The sequence below is a fragment of the Thamnophis elegans genome, chromosome 4 (genome assembly GCF_009769535.1).
Source record: "Thamnophis elegans isolate rThaEle1 chromosome 4, rThaEle1.pri, whole genome shotgun sequence".
NCBI classification, from domain to species: Eukaryota; Metazoa; Chordata; class Lepidosauria; order Squamata; family Colubridae; genus Thamnophis; species Thamnophis elegans.
Window position 1 is genome coordinate 495621 of NC_045544.1, and position 18353 is coordinate 513973.

General features: G+C 43.1%; 1 protein-coding gene across 1 annotated transcript; it reads left to right on the plus strand.

Annotated features, from left to right (window-relative positions):
- The first annotated feature begins 1037 nt into the window (after window positions 1–1037).
- FAM110C (family with sequence similarity 110 member C) lies at window positions 1038–16462 on the plus strand. Its single transcript, XM_032215982.1, has 2 exons — window positions 1038–2249; window positions 15917–16462. Exon 1 carries the CDS (start codon window positions 1142–1144, stop codon window positions 2219–2221), a length of 1080 nt encoding a protein of 359 aa, XP_032071873.1. The 5' UTR covers window positions 1038–1141; the 3' UTR covers window positions 2222–2249; window positions 15917–16462.
- The last annotated feature ends 1891 nt before the right edge of the window (window positions 16463–18353 follow it).

An 18353-nucleotide genomic window follows, 5' to 3' on the forward strand; every position in this document is an offset into this window, starting at 1 on the left:
AAAAAACATGAGTCAGAAAAAATGTTACCAGACCTTTTTCTATTTTTATTTTTTTAACCACACTAGATTATCACAGCTCTCCTCCAACCATGTCAGGAAGGGAGAGTATTTAGTTCTCCTTAATAAAAATAATAATTCTCTGACATATTGTAATAGATCACAGAAGTGGTAAAATAGGGGGGTGTATGGTAGATCCCCTCTCTCTGCCTGCAATACAAACAATCTTCGGCATCTGAGTAGCACTTCCACGTGGGTTCAAAGTGCATTTCTCTTTACCACAAACCTGCCAATCGAGCTGTGCTTATTGTTCCCCAAGTGACAGAGGTGCGGAGGGAGCGATGAGCCTATTAGCTGCCTCCTCCTGAGATTATTGGCAGATTCAAACTGGGAACTTCCGGCTTCGTAGCTCAGTTTATTCATCCACATCAATTCTCAAATCCAAGTTCAGTGAGCTTCCCTCATCTCACCAATCGTCCCCTTTCAAGGTGATCTTGGAAAACCTACAGCAGGATCTTGGGGAGGTTGTTTTGTCCTTTGCACCTGGCTCTCTGCCATAGAAAGCTCCTCCGGCCCTTTCATTCCCATTTGGCTCTTGCTCGTAGGTGGGGGGGGCAGAAGGAAGCTTACGTGCTGCTTCTTTTTCCTTTAACCCCCCCTCCCTCCCCTCCCGCTCTTCATGAAGGTTCGTCCTTGCTTGAGGCAATGAAAGTGTTGATGGTTTGAGACGCTCCTTCTAACACCAGTGAGTCATCTCCCTCCCGACTGATGTCAGAGAGGCCTTGGAGCTTCACACGGATTGGCTGTGCCTGGCTCGGAGGGGCCGTCTCATTGGAAAGGTGAATGTGCAAAGAAGCCGCCGTGGAGGGGTGTGTACTCGTGCATGTGTGCAGTTAAGAGTGTCTGCAGAGGCACAGACAGTTGGGCTTGGCCAGAGCAGAGGTGTTTTGCTTTGTTCGCCCAGCAGTGAGGAGGAGGAGGAGGAGGAGGAGGAACAGGGTTGTTAGCTGTTTGTGAGAGGTTCCTGAGAAAAAGGGGGGAGGAGGAGGAGGAGGAGGAGGAGGAGGAGGGGGGGGGAAAGAGGCTTTGAATTTTTCCTTCTTTTGCCTCAAGTGCCAATCCGCTTGGGACACCTGAGCCTGCTATGCCAACCGAACTCTCCCACATGGTGGGAATGCATGACATCTCCGACTTCCCCTCCTCGCTGACAGCACGGCTTCTCCACAAGGGCCCGGAGTACCTTCGCAAGCAGATGGAGGCAGCCAAACCCAGCAGGAAGAGCGCCGTGGAAAGGCTGGCGGCAGATAAGGCCAAGTACGTGAAAAGCCAGCAAGTCATCAGCAGGAAGCAGGTGCCGGCCATCTCCCTCAGCTCGGCCTCTGAGAGCAGCAGCAGCAGCAGCGAGACTTGCTCAGAGGGAAGCAAGAAGGCCGAGCTCCCAAGGGAGGAGAAGGGCCCGGCGGCCACAGAGCTCAGCCCAGCAGCCCCGCAAGGCGGCCCTCCCATTGTGAGGCGCAACAGTGGTAAACGGCAGATCCGACCAGATTCCTTGGTGATCTATCGTCAGAAATGTGAATTCGTCCGAGGCCAAAGCCAGGAGAATCCTCGTGGAAGTTTGGTCCGGAGGCTCTTCCAGGGTCCCTTCAAGGAAAAGCAGCCGGTCTCTGAGGTGTCCAAAGTTGTCCTCAAGGAGGAAACCACCCCTGAAGTGGAAGGGACTCTTTTGGGCAAAGACACGGGACACAGCCATGAACTAGAAGGACAGAATTCACCCGCAAAGGCAAACCCAATGCCCTTCCCGGCCAGCAGATGCAAAAATGCCCTAAATGGGCCTTCACCGCCTTACGATGCAAAGGAGATGAGGCAGAAAGGTCTCCAGAGATCTCAATCGGATATCAGTTCGCGATATTCAAAGTCCTTCTCTGAATTTGAGACATTCTTTAAGAACTGTGGCCTTGAACCTGAAGTAATAAAAGATTTGGGCCAAGAGAATTTTTCGGTGGCTTCAGACAACTTCTCCTTCCATCTCCACAGTGTCAACGGGGCAGCGTCTGAAAGTGACTTCACGAGGCCCAGCGATGAGGAGGGACTCCTGGAGGAAGAGCTCCCGGAACAGGCCCCCAGCGGCACCTCTGTGGTTGAACGCAACGCTCGGATAATCAAGTGGCTGTACATGTGCAAGAAAGCCAGAGAGGCTCATGTGGCGGTGCAAGGCTTGGCCTAAGGATTGCTGCCTTCACAGGGACCCCCAGGTCAGTGTAACACATGTGCAAAGTGTATCCGTGCACCTTTGATGTGCATAACTGTGAATATACAGAATAAGGTTCTCTCCTCTCTAGCTCTCTAGCACCATGGAGTAAGAGATGGGGAAACCTACAATTTGTCTTTAATATATCATAATATTTAATATGTAAAGGATTATGGGCATAACATATGGTACCAGTGTTGATACTAATTCTTTCCGTTTGGGCTTTCCGTAATTTTATCATGGTGATAAATGATTCCAGAAAGTTATAGCTGGTGGTTGTTGTTTTTAATGAAAGATTCCACTGTTTGAGCTGCCTTTAGAAAATCATGGACTTTGCTAAGGAGAAATGCGAACCACCAAAGAAATTTAAAGTCAATATTGACACACGTCGTGTCTGCCCTCTGACTGGAAAGCAGCTTATTCCCAGCAGGTTGGGCCATGATAACAAAAAGCCATTTGCTCAAGCCTTCGTTTCATCTAATTAAGATAAACTGGCACACATTTTGTCCTTTGCGATGTCAACCTTGTCATCCCTCTACTTTCCTTTTTCTTATTTATCCCCTTTTAAGTTACAGTGGGGGGGGGCATTTGTGGGCCTCCCTTTTCCCCACTTTACTTCATTTGATATTAACAAGCGCTAAGCCTTCCTCTGACGCCAGAAGGTAACAGGCTGTGCGGCCGTTTCCTGGCATTTCTCCCTTTTCCCATTCTGTTGCTGCTCCATTGGTTTTCGCCTCACCTTGACTGAGGTTGGTTCAGGCCGGTGCAAAAAGGAGGACTGAAATATCCAGGCTGCAAATTTTCTTCAGGGTTGTTGCTTCAGCTGGTGCCCCTATGAATCTAAAAGGTTCCCAGACAAACAGGAAATGAAAGTGTGATGTGGTGCAGGCTTGGGCACCGTTTCCTAGGAAGTAGGATACAGTGCATCAATAGGATTTACTTTTCACCAAATATACTTAGCACTTGGACTTTGCGATGGCTTTTTAAAAAGAGCACTTACTAAAAGGTTGTTTAGGAGTTAGAATATCCATTCGCAAACTCGAACCTTTGATACACAATTTCTCAGGCAATTTCTCTGCCCTTCACTGAACTCTAAGCACTGACCTAGGATTTAACAACTGGTACATCAAGGGGGGGGGGGAAATCAAGCAGTTTCAATCAGTGGTAACAGGTCAATGATCACAAATATCAGATAGAATACCTTGCATAATTGAAATAAATTGAAATTAAGAGGTTGAAGGAAGTGTGCTATTGTGCATGGGACACTTTGCATGGGTTGTGACTATCCTACTCTTCAACCGCTAGGGACGTGCTCATGTTTTTCTAACTGGTGTTTACTGGAAATACACTGCCTGACTGGTTCTCCCAAATGCAGTCATCAAATGTTGATACCACTTCAGCAGCGGTGTTTCTGGTTAAACATACTGAGATTAAATAAGTTAGTTTACCAAATAAACTTGCAAAGTAAGAGACATCCGTTCACATCTTTTGGCCAAGAGGGACCAATCAGTTGATGCCCCCTTGAGCCACACCGAATTTAGCCATAACAATCTGTTCAGATGCTAGGCACATCATAAAATACAATACAAGCAAACACATATTTATGTAAAAATAGTGAAATAAACGTAATGTGCATTATAAGCAATCACGTCCTACCTAAATCTTTGGAAGGGCAACGGTCTTGGTCAGGATCCCTCCAAGATCACATGTTACTCGAAGGAAGTCTCCGATGGCATTTCCTCTGGAAACTGACCAAGCAATGTTGGCATGAAGCAGAAATGCCTGGTAGAGAAGTAATAACTAAGCAAATAATGAATAATTTGCTGCTCTGTTCAAGGAGGTTATCTCATTGCCTAATTATACGGTAGGCATTGTCTAGAGCCATCTTAGCTTGAGGAATTTACAGTCAATTAAGATATGATAACATTTGTTCATGAAGAAAAGATCCCATAGAGTAATGGAAAAGTCTTGGCTGTATCACCTGGAGCGGTTTTGTTTAAAGAGAAAGAGAGAGATTTGATAACATCTGAATAGAAAACCAAGGTCTTAATTATTCACCAGTACTTCATTCTTGGCAGAAGGAAAATAAGTGAAATTTGATTTCTTTGATTTTTTTAAAAGCATAACAACATACATCTCGTTAATTTTCTTCACAGGAAAATAGCAGAGTAGATACCTCCACTTAGTTACTTTTCCATTTTTTATCTCAGGAAAGAATAAGCCCATACTAACTCAACATTTACGTATTTGACGATTGTCTCCTATCAGACAGTCTCATGAGCCCAATCTCCTAGACTGGCTATGCGTCAGCCCAAAAAAGACCAAAACTGCTCATTAGCACCATCTACGCTAAGTTGTAGGTAATGCAAAGCTCCCTATTGGTAAATCCCTAGATATTGATAAAGTTGATAAGAACTACCTGGTTTAATCACTTCCTACTGACAAAGAATAAAGTTGGTGAAGAATGAGACCGTCTTTAAATCCAATTTTCTGGGACAGGAGGTGTTTTAGCCTGTGTGTAGCTACCTGAAGGTATCTGCCAGAACAAGTGTATCTTCCACAAACAGAAATTAAAATCAAAACTAAAAAATGCACATGCCTCTTTCACATACTACATACACTGGAAAGAGTTTTTTCTAAACTGTAGTGTTTTGTGGGGAGCAACCTTGGAAAGAGTTCATGGCACACAGGGTGGAAAAACTCTAGATCTGTGTTTTTCACACTTGGCAACTTTCGGGTGTGTAGAAGACTTCAGAACTCTTCGGCCAGTATGGAGTTGAAGACCACACATCTTAAAGTTGCCAAGTTTGAAAAACCCTGGTCCGGAAGAAATAATACAAATAAAGTCTCATGTGTTCATTTGTAAGGAAACACCACTGAACTCAAGAAGATTGGCTTCCAAGTTCTTTTTCCTCATCTTTCCACTCAAACACACAGTTTCCGGAATGGTGCTGTTAAGGAAAAGAATATTTGTTGGTTTGTTAGATTTTTATCCCATTTGTTTATAAACAACTCCAAGTAGCAAACAATACTCCTTTCACTTTCTGTTTTCCCCAACAACAACAACCCTGTGAGGTGGGTTGGGCCGAGAGAGAGTAACTGGCCCAAGATCACCCAGCTGGGTTCACCCCTGAGGCAGAATTAGAACTCAGAGTTCCCGGGCTTCTAGGTCAGCACTTTCATCACTGCACCAGACTGGCTCAATTATATGAAACAGTAATATAAACTGAGAATATATCCTGATCAGGAGATTCTTGACTGTTCTATGTTTGGAAAATCACACAATCTTTAGTTACTAGTTTTCATCCTCTGTTCTTCCCTACCTAGGTTCAGACCTTAGGCTAAGCTGTGATTTGTTGAGTAAACCATAGTCATCTGGTAGAGTTATAAGCAACTACAAATATCCTTCGGTTACAGCGGCCATTGGGACTGTCGTTCACAGATTTGACCTCGCGGTCTCGCTTCAACCCTTTAGCGGAAGGCAGGGGTTCTGGTGCTTGGCGTGTTTGCTCACTAATCCAAAACAACATCAAAGGCCATCTAGGGAGCGTGATGAAGAAATGCGGCAGATTGCGGCATCATCATTCCCACAATTGTTCTAATGAGGGAATGTTTAATTTGTCCCCATCTTCCTTGGCATAGAGATACTTCAAAAATGGCCTCCTCCAACGTGAAATCTTCCCCATCCATTGACACAGCAACTCTTTGAATGGTTTTGGCTGGCATAAACACATTGTCAAGGGTGCCAGGTTGAAAACAATTGAATAAAATCTTGCTCAGTTTTGCCAAAAACATTGCAGTTTCTACCCAGAGAGCCAGTTTGGTCTAGTGCAGTGTTTCTCAACCGTGGCAACTTGCAGATGTCTGGACTTCAACTCCCAGAATTCCCCAGCCAGTCCAGACATCTTCAAGTTGCCAAGGTTGAGAAACACTGGTCTAGTGGTTAAGGCAACGGGCGTGAGTTCAAGCCTGCATTAGCCATGAAAAGCCAGCTGAGTGGCTTGGGCCAAATCTCTCTCTCATTCTCTCTCTCCCCCTCACAGGGTTGTGGGGGAAATAGGAGGAGGAAAATGTGTTGGATATAGTCACCGACTTGGGTTGTTTGTAAAAATAATAAAGGCAGGATACAAATAAATATAAATAAATACATATAGCTTTATTCCGAGTTTTTCATAAGATATTTGAAGCGGCAAAGCCTTCTTCACTAACCAGTGCTTGACTTCTACCTGATTGAGGGTAGCAGCTTGGAAAGGATGTGGAGAAGAAAATATGTTGATGATTGAAGGGAATGGTGAAGAATTTAATTTTTTAATTTGCTAGTCAAATCAGGTTTTATCCCACTACAATTGGTATAAGCTACAGTTACAGATTTGAGGCTGGAAATAATCACTTTTGCGAAAAGACACGTTATTCTGAAGCTCCTGCAGGTTGTAGAATTTTGCAACCATTTAAAAGATTCTGAAGGCAGTGAAAAGATTTTTGCATTGCAATAATCCGCTGTTGACTTAATCATGGTTTGCTAATTGAGCCAACAAGGGCTGAGTTCCCATAATATGCTAAGATGTCCACCATATTATGCAATCCACAACAGTTAAATCACACTTCACACTATGCTAAAACCAAACAAACCACATTTTGGCTTAGTATAATGTGTGAATCCAGTCTGTTAATAACTCTGAGAGCCAACACTACAAACAGAACAGCTCAAAATAGCAATCTCTTGAGAATGTTGTTTGTAGCTAATTTCACTTTGTCCTTCAAAATATTAGAAGATATATTTCTGATTTTCGTTAGTTCAGAGCAGCTCTTATTAAGGCAAATGCAAATGTGCATATACCATTTTTGCAGTGAAGAATTCCGATGGCAAATCCTTTATAAAATGCCCATCATCATTATAGTATGTATACAATTTGTTAGTCAGAGGATGAGCTGTAAGGAGGCTACTGAATCGTATAGTGACACTCCTGTAATCCAGGCCCAGTTCTGTAACGCTAGGAACTTCCTGCTATGAAATAATACATCCTTGATTTCCTGCAAATACTGGCTTTTTTCCAAAGAGCAAAGACAGTTGCCTCTACATGTTAACAGTTTTCTCAGTTGCTTTATTTTTAAAGAAACATAAGCAACAGTCCAGATTATCAGGGTGGTTAGAGAATGAGTGCAGACTGAAACAACGTAGTGGAGCGGTAGACTCCTTTTAACTTAATTAGCAAGCTGGCCTCATTGTAGGCAATTGGGATGAGGATGCTTGAATTATTCCAGTAGGATTTCTTCATTTGCTTAAGGTCTCGACATTCTCATTCCCTGTGAGATTTTGCAGATTTTATTTCTCTCCATTATACAGTATTACAGTATAATACTGTATAATTTGTATTTGTATTTATTAGTTTGTCAAACATGTACAAGATAGTAGGCATAAATATAAACATGGACATGAAGGAAAGAAATGAATACAAATAAATGGGGACAGTTAGGACAGGGACGGAAGGCACGCTGGTGCGCTTGTACACGCCCCCCGTACAGACCTCTTAGGAATGGGGTGAGGTCCACGGTAGACAGGCTTAAGGTTCAATCTGTGGGGGTTAGAGGATGTAACAATGGAGTCACGTAGAGCACTCCTGGCGTTGACCACTCGGTTGCTGAAGTCATGTTTTCTGTAATCAACTTTGGAACGATTTACTTTGAGTTTGTATTGATTGTTTGCCCTTGTATTATTATTGAGATTGAAGCTGAAGCTGACAGGTAAGACGTTGTAACAGACAATTTCGTGTACTGGGCTTAGATCATATTTCAGGTGGCGCACTTCCAGATTGTCCAAGACCAAAGTTTTGAGCATAGAGAATTCTATTGTGAGTAGAGGAGTAGAGTACTCTTCTCGTGAAGAAGTACCTCCGGACCCACTGAATCATATTAATGTCCGATATACAGTGTGGGTTCCAGGCAGGCGAGCTGCATTCAAAAATAATAATTGATTTAAACTTCTAGCAATAATTCTTTAAACTAACAGGAAAAATATTTTAGTGGTATTAAATGCTATGATAAATCAAGCTTGAAATTTTTATGTAGGACAAAGATGGAGATGTGATTCCCTCTAAATATGGTTCAAACCCCATCTTCCCTCTCTCCCAGGAAATCATTAACTGTTACAGGGAACCAACGAATTTTGGAATATCACAAATCCCTCCCCCAAAATATAGATGCAATAAGAAAGCATGTCTATAGAGTCATATTAAGCCAAAATGCACCTATTATGCCAACAGAGAAAGCATGGCTCGTATGGGTAGCTTGTATGCCTACTTGTCCCTAACTCTGGCCCCCAAAACTTCTGCTGGCATCTTTATTTATTTATTTTTTTGCCTTGGTCCCTCATGAAGCTTCATCTCATTCCAGCCCATGAATGAGGGGAGGAGAAGCTCAACAAGTCATTTGGTTCAACCTGTGTTGCTCACCCATAATCAGGACATTCGTGTCAGCAGTGCAAGATATGACTCTACAGGAAGTGGAATACGACTATACTTCGCTGAGAAGTCTGCCTGCTTTTTCCCATCCCTCCCTTTGACTTACACCCCAGGGAAATTATAGGGAAGCCAGGCTGAGTGTTTTTCTAGCACTTTCCTTTCTTCCCAATGTAGGTTTGGTACTAGTTGCTGTCATGTTGTCTTCTGGATGCAGAATTACAGAGTAACATGAAGACATGGAAGAAACCTTGGAGGTCTTCTAGTCCAACTGCCTGCTCAGGCAGGAGACCCTATACCAGTGATGGCTAACTTTTTTCTCTTCTTGTGCCGAAAATGTGCACGTGCGTTCCCACACTCATAATGCAATGCACATGTGACACATACACACACACACCCATGTGCTATGCCCTCCGTTGGATACACATGCGTACCCCATTTTGAAGCCTTCCTGAAGCCTCCTGGGACCAAAAATGGGTTGTGAGGGGAGCACACCCCTCTGTGCTCCCCCCCATGCATACGCATGCATCTCCCGCATGTGCGGCAGAGACCCCAAAATCAACTGGCCAACAATAGGTGCGCACGCATGTGCGGTGGAACTGAGCTGGGTGGTGGGTCACGTGCCCACAGAAAGGGCTCCGCATGGCACCTGTGGCACACATGCCATAGATTCACCATCACGGCCCTAAACCATTCCAGACAAGTCCAGTTTCTTCTTCAAAAGCTCCAGTGTTGGAGAACCCACAACTCTCGAGAGAAGCCATCCCACTGATTAATTGTTCAGGAAACTTCTCCTTAGAATGGCTCCTCCTCCAAGGTCAACCCCCCCCCTCCCCAATGGCTCCCTACCATTCATCTAAGCTTCAAAATACATAGAAGAAGATAAAGAAGAAATAGAAGATTTCACATCAGCATACCAATTTTCTCAAGAATGGGAGGACGGCACTTCATGTCAGCAATGAGGACAGGCCCAGAAGGTGATTCTATTGAGGGACTTACTCAGTCCCCATCTTTCAATTACACTTAACATCAATGTTATACAGTTAGTCCCCGACTGAAAGCAACACATGTAGTGACCGTTCAGAGTTACAACATTACTGAAAAAGTGACACTTAAGACACAAGTGCAAGAGGTTTATGTAATCAAAACTCAGATGCTTGGCAACTGACTCCCATTCCTGATTATTGCAGTGCCCCGGGGTCATGTGATCACTTTTTGCAGACTTCTGACAAGCAAAGTCAATGGGGAAGCCAGATTCACATCACAACTGTGCTACCAACTTAACAGCTGCAGTGATTCACGCAAGAATGGTTGTAAAATGGGGCAAAACCCACTTAACAAATGTCTTGCTTAGCAACAGAAATGTTGGACCCAGTTGGGGTTGTAAGTGGAGGATTATCTGTACTTTTATGTACCAACTGATTTTTAAGCTGTGCTACAATTACTGTTTATCAGCTGGTGAGTTACATCTGGAAAGCCAATGGTTCCTATTGATTTGTCAAACAATGAAGAATAGCAATAGCACTTGGACTTATATACTGCTTCACGGTGCTTTGCAGCCCCCTCTGAGAGGTTTACAGAGTCAGCATATTGCCACAATGATCTGGGTCCTCATTTTACTGACCTTGGAAGGATGGAAGGCTGAGTCAATCTTGTGCTGGTCAGCAGAAAGCATGACCATTATCCGGTTTCCCTTGGGTTTCCTTGTATGACTTTTTGATATGTAGATAAATCGAATATATCACTGCCACTATTCTCCATGGGGTAAAAAACCCCAGAAAGGAATGGGAAATAAGGTTTAAGACATGAGATAGGTAAAAGAAAACACCACAAATCTTTGTGTTAACAGATTAGATGGAGGGAGGTATTGTCCATTATTCCCAACAGTCCATTAAATTGGAGACTACACCATCCACAGATGATATTCTGTAATAACACAAACATAACAGGAATTTCATCCACTGAATCCAAACTCTACTAAATGGAGTTTCTGCTGTATAGCTAAACCACTACGTAGCATTCACTTATATCATTATGCCTTCCTATTATTGCAGACCATTATTCTTTTCACATATTCATATGTTGCTTTTGATCTTTAAACTCACCTTTTTCCATCTCATCCATGCCATCTAAGTATGTCTTTTGGGGGCCTCTTCTTCCTCTTAGCCCATTCATTCTTCATGTGTTTGTTTTATAAGTTGATTCTCATTTACTATCTTTGTCTGATCAAATGATTTCTATGTACGAGTTTTCCTTCTGATCACTAACTTTTACTTGATGTGCATTCTTCCACACGTAATCATTCTTGCCTCTGTCTTTTCTTATTTAAACTCACATATTTCATATGTACCCTATAGCAGGGGGTCACCAACCTTTCGGACCTTAGGAACCACTAAATTCATAATTTTAAATCCTGGGGACCACTAATATGATCTGCCTAATGACCAGGTGGGACGTGGCTAGGGGGCATGTGACTGAGTTGGCATGGCCAACTCTATGTTACTCACGTCGAGGGGCGCCTCATCGGCCTCTACTCGCCCCTCCCCTGCCAGCCACTCCTCGCCTCCCCGCCCGGGCTCCTTAGGGCCCCAACAGGAAGCCGTTATTGGAGCTATGCAGCCACCATGAGAAAGAGCTGGCAAAACAGCTGGCTCAGTTTAAATTGGATCTGACCGAGAAGGAGGCTCAGCAGAAGCACCTCCCTGAGGACTACGAGCATAGGATTTCCAAGCAGAGGGAAGACCTGTGGGAGTCTCACTGTTGTTTCCTGTTCCCTTTCTTTCAGGATTCTGTCAAGCATCTTTCCAGAAACATTTAAAAAAATAATCAATTCCCCTGTAGTTTTAACATTCACTCGTAATAGATAATAATGGCATTCTTCCAATCATTAGGGTTCCATGGGTTCCATTCTTCAGACACATGTCAAACAACCTTTCCATAAGGAAATCACTTTCATATTTTAAAATCTTATAGTGTCACCATGAACGCCTGCAGCCCCACCACTTTTTGAACTTTCTTACAACATTTTTGACTTTTTTCATTATTTTTTTCAAATTAGATACTAACATTCAAAAACTTTGACCACGTGAGTTTGGGGATGCCTGCAAGAGTCAAAAGTGTGAAAAATGATCATACGTCGCTTCCTTCAGTGTTGTTTTGACTTCACACGGTTACTAAACAAATAACGGTTGTAAGTCGAGGTTGACCTGTAGGGTAAGAACAATCCAGTTCTTGCATTCAGTGACTGGTTGAAGAGGATTTTGTCTTTCGTTCTTCCAGGCCATCCAATGCCAAGACAGCAGACAATGGTTGAATTGAGGCTCAGAGAGGAACAAGGAACCTTTTAGCAGGGAGTCAGATAAGGATCAGTAATTTTGTGTGAATGCTCCTGAAATTAGAATAATTCATGGAGCTATAAACATAGCACTGTTTGAAGTTTGTAATCATTATAATGCATTCAGCTGGTATAGATTGTTTCTACATCAGGGCTGTCAAACTGCTGGTCCGCAGACCGGAGGCATCATGCACTGGCCACCCCCACGCCCAGTTTAGCGAGGGGGGAAATAGTCTTGATACGCCACGTGACGATGCCGTGATGTCATGAGTTTAACTCCCCTGCTCTACATTGACTACTGGTGAGTTAAGCCAAGAGAAGTTCTCTTGTATCCGCTGGAAATGGAATCTATAAATTCTGAAATTCGGGCACATCTCTCACCCAGCAGATGCTGAACTCCTATTTGCAAGGGAGCCATTAACTAGTACTTCAAGCAGCTTTCTTGCCAATACCTGTTAAATTCTGTCTGGCAGAGAATTTACCCACAGAGAATTAGTGGGTGCTGGCCCCACCTATTCCAGACTCACTTCATTCTGCCTTTTCAGTTCTCAGTGGGCTCAGAGGGTTAAACATGTTGTGGCCTAAACATTTTCTTTCGAAAACTGAAGGGAGAAAGGAGACAATCGCCCTGAGAACAAAAGACAAGCTCTTCTTACATTCTGCTGGCTTTTTGTCCTGGAAAACAGATTTTAACTCTATGATGTGGAAGGAGGTGGCTTGTGTAGTTTCCTAGTATTGCTTGAAGATCAGCAATGTTGGGTTTTCCACCTTTGGAAAAGGAAAGTGGGAAACTTTGCAGTGTTGGCATTCAGGCAGAGCGGGGGGGGGGGGGGTTTGCTGCTGGCATTCTTTGTGCCAGACACACAGTTGACTATAAATTCTTCTGCACATGCACAGAGCATTTAAAATTAACTAAAAAAGATGCAGGCAATGGCATCAGCGACCGGGGAACCACTTCGGGGCGTGGCCAGCCTGGGTTGCTGACGGTTCAGTCAACCAAGGCCAAAGTACCACTATCTGTTTATCCGAACCAGTACAAACCAGTAGCAACCCACCTCTGAGGCAGAGACAGGTAGGCCTTGACTTACGGTCACAACTGAGCCCAAAATTTCTGTTGCTCTAGCACAGAGGTCTTCAAACATGGTGACTTTAAGAGTTGAGGACTTCAACTCCCAGAATTCTCCAGCCAGCTCTGACCTCAGGTCTTAAAGTTGCCAAGTGGCAACTGTCTGGCAAGACAGTTGTTAAGAGCGTTTTCCCTCTTCTTATGACCTTTCTTGCCTCAGTTGTTAAGTTAACCACTGCAGTTGTTAAATTAGTCACATGGTTGTTAAGTGGGTCTGGCTTCCCATTGACTTTGCTTGTCAGAAGGTTGCAAAAGGGGATCACATGACCCCGGGACATTGCAATGGTCGTAAATATGAATCAGCTGCCAAGTGTCTGAATTTTGATCACATGACCGTGGGGATGCTGCCACAGTCATAAGTGTACAAAATGATCATAAATCACTTTTTTTTCAGTGTTGTTAGAACTTTGAATGCTCATAAACGAACTGCTGTAAGTCGAGGGTTACCTGTATTCTCCCGTATGCTGTGGCTTCTGGGAGAACAGCTTCTTCTTGAAAGTTGCCCTCTTAACGGATCAGACATTGCTTTAGTCGTGAACTTTTTATATTTACAGCTTAATTTTTTTTTAAAATGGGGCTCTCTTGTGAGCTTGAATAAATCAAGCAGATGCTGACAAAACTGTGTTGTTCAAGGGATATTCATTAAAGAGGTTGACATAAATTAAGCATTAGAGTTTCATTTTGGTTTTAAAGAAAGAAATTACCTTTTATTTTTTTTTAAAAAACCCTGCCCCTAAAGATAAATTAAAGTCTTTCTCAAACACTTTCTGTTCTGTTAGTTTCCACAGCATTATCTGATATCTGCCTTTGTATATTTATTTACTTGCTAGTTCTGTTTCCTTGGAGAGCTCATGGCAGCCCAAATAGCATTTTTTCCTCTCCACCTTTCTCAGGACCACCACTTTGTGTAGGAGGTGCATTGAGTATCTGCCTAAAATTAGTCAATGAACCTCCATAACTGGGAGTGGACCATACCCTGGAACTTTTTGGTACCAGTCCACTCAGTGGTGAAATTCAAATATTTTTACTACCGGTTCTGTGGGCGTGGCTTGGTGGGCGTGGCAGGGGAAGGATACTGCAAAATCGCCATTCCCTCCCCACTCTGGCGTCAGCCAAGGGGTGGCATTTGCCGGTTCTCCGAACTACTCAAAATTTCCGCTACCGGTTCTCCAGAACCTGCTGGATTTCCCCCCTGAGTCCATTTCCTTAACGCTGCATCTTACGCTGATGAAGAGAGTGGCTGGGGAACATTGGGCACCTCTGGGGAAGTTATTTTTCCAGCAACTCAAAACGGGAAGGCAATTTGGTTGCTGTGATAGAAACGTAATGAAAATATGGACTTGGTATATCTGATTATCATGGTATGATGAGTGGACCTTGAGCTTTTCTATCACGATTTGTACAATGCCAAATACAATGTTTTTATGGGGGTTATTTGTTTATTTGTTTCTCTTCTTATTAGTTCATTATAAAATGAATTGATCTGATCTGTCAGGGTTCCAAGAAACACGCCCAACGAAATAAAAATCCAAGGCCTGAAGTTCATCAAAGTTCCACTTTATTAGAGATGTCATGTTGGCACATCTGGGGAAACCCGAATCTGAAAGGTTCCAGGTTTTCCTCACCCAGTTGAAAATTCACTACCCTTACCCCACAAGTTCACCACATGGTCCAATCCAGAGGTGGGTTACGACCGATTCGGACCAGATTAGGGCATAGAGTGCAAGCAGTATAACAAATGCATATTGTTCAAAAAAAGAACTGTGTGAACAGTACAAGCTGCAATTGTTTAGTTATAGTACAAACTTCAATTATTACCATTTTGCGGTAAATATAAATAGGTGGGGGAGAAGAGTAAGGACAGAAGGATTTAATGTGATTTTTTGTTGTTGCTTTGATTTCAAAAGTATAACCGTGAACCCCTTTCACTGAGGAGCAGTGGAGATAACAGTGGCTTGTTTAGGGCAGGTGCTATGTTCAAAAAAGTTTCACACTGACTAACTCTTCTGTTCAGGTTTGATGGTGAATGGATGAAGTGAGGAAACCTCCCAATGTGATGCTCACCAAGCCATGACTTAGAATGGTGGAAAAACTTGGTTAAAGAAACTACTTGGCTGTAATGTGTAGTAGCAGAAGAATACTAGTTTGTATTCGATCTGAAGGCTCTTGAGACATGGACATTTATTTATTTATTTATCTATCTATCTATCTATCTATCTATCTATCTATCTATCTATTTATTTATTTATTTACAAAAGATATAAGAAAAACATAACGATAAAGAAAACAATTTAAAAACAACGAACACCCTCATACATTCATTCTAATCAGGGCTGGACCTTAACAATGAGGTCAACAGCCCCAGGCCTGCCGGAACAGCCAAGTTTTTATAGCTTTCCTGAAGGCCATGAGAGTGGGAACGGTCCGGATCTCTGGGGAGAGCTGGTTCCAGAGAGTCGGAGCAGCCACAGAGAAGGCTGTGCATGGACTGTAGGAAATGGGAAAAGTTTTCATTCTAAAGTAACATTCTGCATACTTATTTCTAGCTTGTTAGCAGTCAAGCTAACAAGACCCTTATAATTTGTGATAAATTATAATTTAACAAGGTTCCTTGATTTGTGATGAATGCAACAAACGTGGAAATGAATATAAAAATGTTTCTTGGCATCCATCTGAATAAAGCACCTTAAATACAATGGCAGAGTGAAGCATGCAAGCATTTCAATGAAACATGTTTCTTTTTCTTTTCACAATAGATGCGTTCATTGGAGAGTGAACACAACAGAGAACGGATTTACAACAGCTCTTGCCCTCTTACTTCTTCACCCAGGAGCAGGAGAATCTTTGTTGCTTCTTAAAGGATGCATTGAAACCGGAAGCTCAGACTCAAGAAATGGAAGCTGATGCTCCTTGTTGTGGTTATGAACAGAAAGCATGATTCATGCATGGACCTCTTTTGATGTACATTTTTGTAACAAAGCAGAAACCTACAGTTAATTGTCTCTGAGAGATAATTTCATTGTTTCAAACAATGAAAAGCATAATTTCTGTATAAGAAAACTTTGTGTGTCTGTGTGTGTGTGTACGTGCGCATGCGTGGGTGTGGATGGGTGCACTGTATGAAAGGTGAGAAAGACACATGTCCATTTTGTGGCTTGAATTCTAAGATACCACAGTGATCAATATGGATGGATATTAACTTGTGGGACAAGTTTAATGTCTGGAAACAATTCTCTCCAAAAGTCTGGTCTAAATTGCTCAGTTAATGTTTACAGTGGAATAGACAGGGCCTTCTCTAAATATAGAAAGTTGCCTTTTAATTAGGCAGATTATCTATCTATCTATCTATCTCTATCTATCTATCTATCTATCTATCTATCTATCTATCTATCTCTATCTATCTATCTATCTATCTATCTATCTATCTATCTATCTATCTATCTACCCATCCATCCATCCATCCATCCATCCATCCATCCATCTACCTACCTAACTACCTATCCTCTCAGTAGTAATTGAGATGACACATCACGGGAAGCCATAATAGTGGTTTTGTCTACGTTGAATATGTTATGCAAATTCAGACCTTTGAGTTTATGGAGCTTAGTGCAATGTTTGAACTGGAAAGGACTTTAAAAAAAAACAAAACAAAACCATAATCTGAGCATGAGGCCTGGGCCCTGCCAGGACTGTCTTCAGCAACTTGCTAACACTCTAGGATTTCAGAGAAGAAACTTCAGGGCCCTGTCATGGGCCTGCAGCCCACTTGTTTGACCCAGAACCCTTCCTCCCATTACTCCAGAGTCCTAAAAAAATTCACCCCAAAAGGTTCAGGATTGTCTCAGATTAGAAATAATGTCACCCCAGACCTGCGACTGGTAATTCAATCCCAGCTCTCATGTCTGCAAAGTCAAACTTTCCTCTTGTGCACTGGACTCAGTTTTAATGTGCCATGGTACTAAGCAGTCACCCCCTCCCACCTCAGCCCAAATAATGGAATGGTGCTCATTATTCTAAAACAGCATTTTTTTTTTAATGGTGCAAGTAGGCTGCGTGGGCAGATGCCTGGTTTAAAGAAGCCTGCGGGCGCAGAGCTGTCTGGGGTAGTTACAGTGTCTGTGAGAAGGTGGTTTCTGATTGTGGTTTTCTGTTCCTCTGCCACCCGGGAATCTCTGGCTGTCATTTCCGTAACAGCAAGCAAGCAAGCGCAAACATGTCTTAACTCTGCTCTTTCAGAGAGACCGAGCGCATGGCTGCCTTTCCCCAAGTTGGCATCCATATATAGCAAAATTGGCCCCATCTGTCTGTCTGTCTAGGTAGATAAATAGATAGCAAAGTTGATGCTGAATATCCAAACTCCCCACAGTCAAAATGAAAATTATTATTTTTTTCTGCCTCGGAAAATGTAGGGCAGCTCTTATCCTGGAAAAAGAGGCTTGTCTGAACATTCCTCATTCCTCAAAAGGTACCAGCCCTTTTGTCTGAGGCTGGCAGGCACAGACTGGAAGTCAGCATCCCTTTCGTGCTAACAGAGACCCACCGTCCTTCTGGGTGGGGATTTTCTCATTCTCCTGCAATATTCCCGAGGCTGTTTGGGGTTAGAATAGAGTAGAGCTGGTAAGGGACCTTGGAGGTCTTCTAGTCCAGCCCTCAAGTTAGCAATGGGCAAATACAAAAAGGGATCTCTTTTAAACAGATGGTTCTCATTGCAGCTCTATATAATATAATATCTCTTTCTTTTTTCCTGAAGCCTTTTAGTGGTGATAGCTTTGTGGGGTTGGAGACAGCCTGTCCCTGGATTCCAGCTACTGTGGGGCGCATGGGTTGCGCTAATTTATCTGGCTGTGCTTTACTGCAATGTGTGAATGCTGCCAATATGCTTTATAACCCTTACGGCACAGTCACACGTGATCCACAAATCTGAAGGCTGCATTGTGCCCTGTTTCCCTGAAAATCAGACCTCCCCAGATAATAGGCCCAATTGGGCTTTTGAGCGCATGCGCTAAAATAAGCCCTCCCCGAAAATATTGCAACACAGCAGCAGCCACGAGGGGACCACGCTCGCCACCTCCTGCACCTCCAAAATAAAAACACTTTCCTGAAAATAAGGCCAAGCTCTTATTTCAGGGTCAAAAGAAAATAAGACCCTGTCTTATTGGGGGGGGGAAACACGGCACTTTGTGAAACCTGATG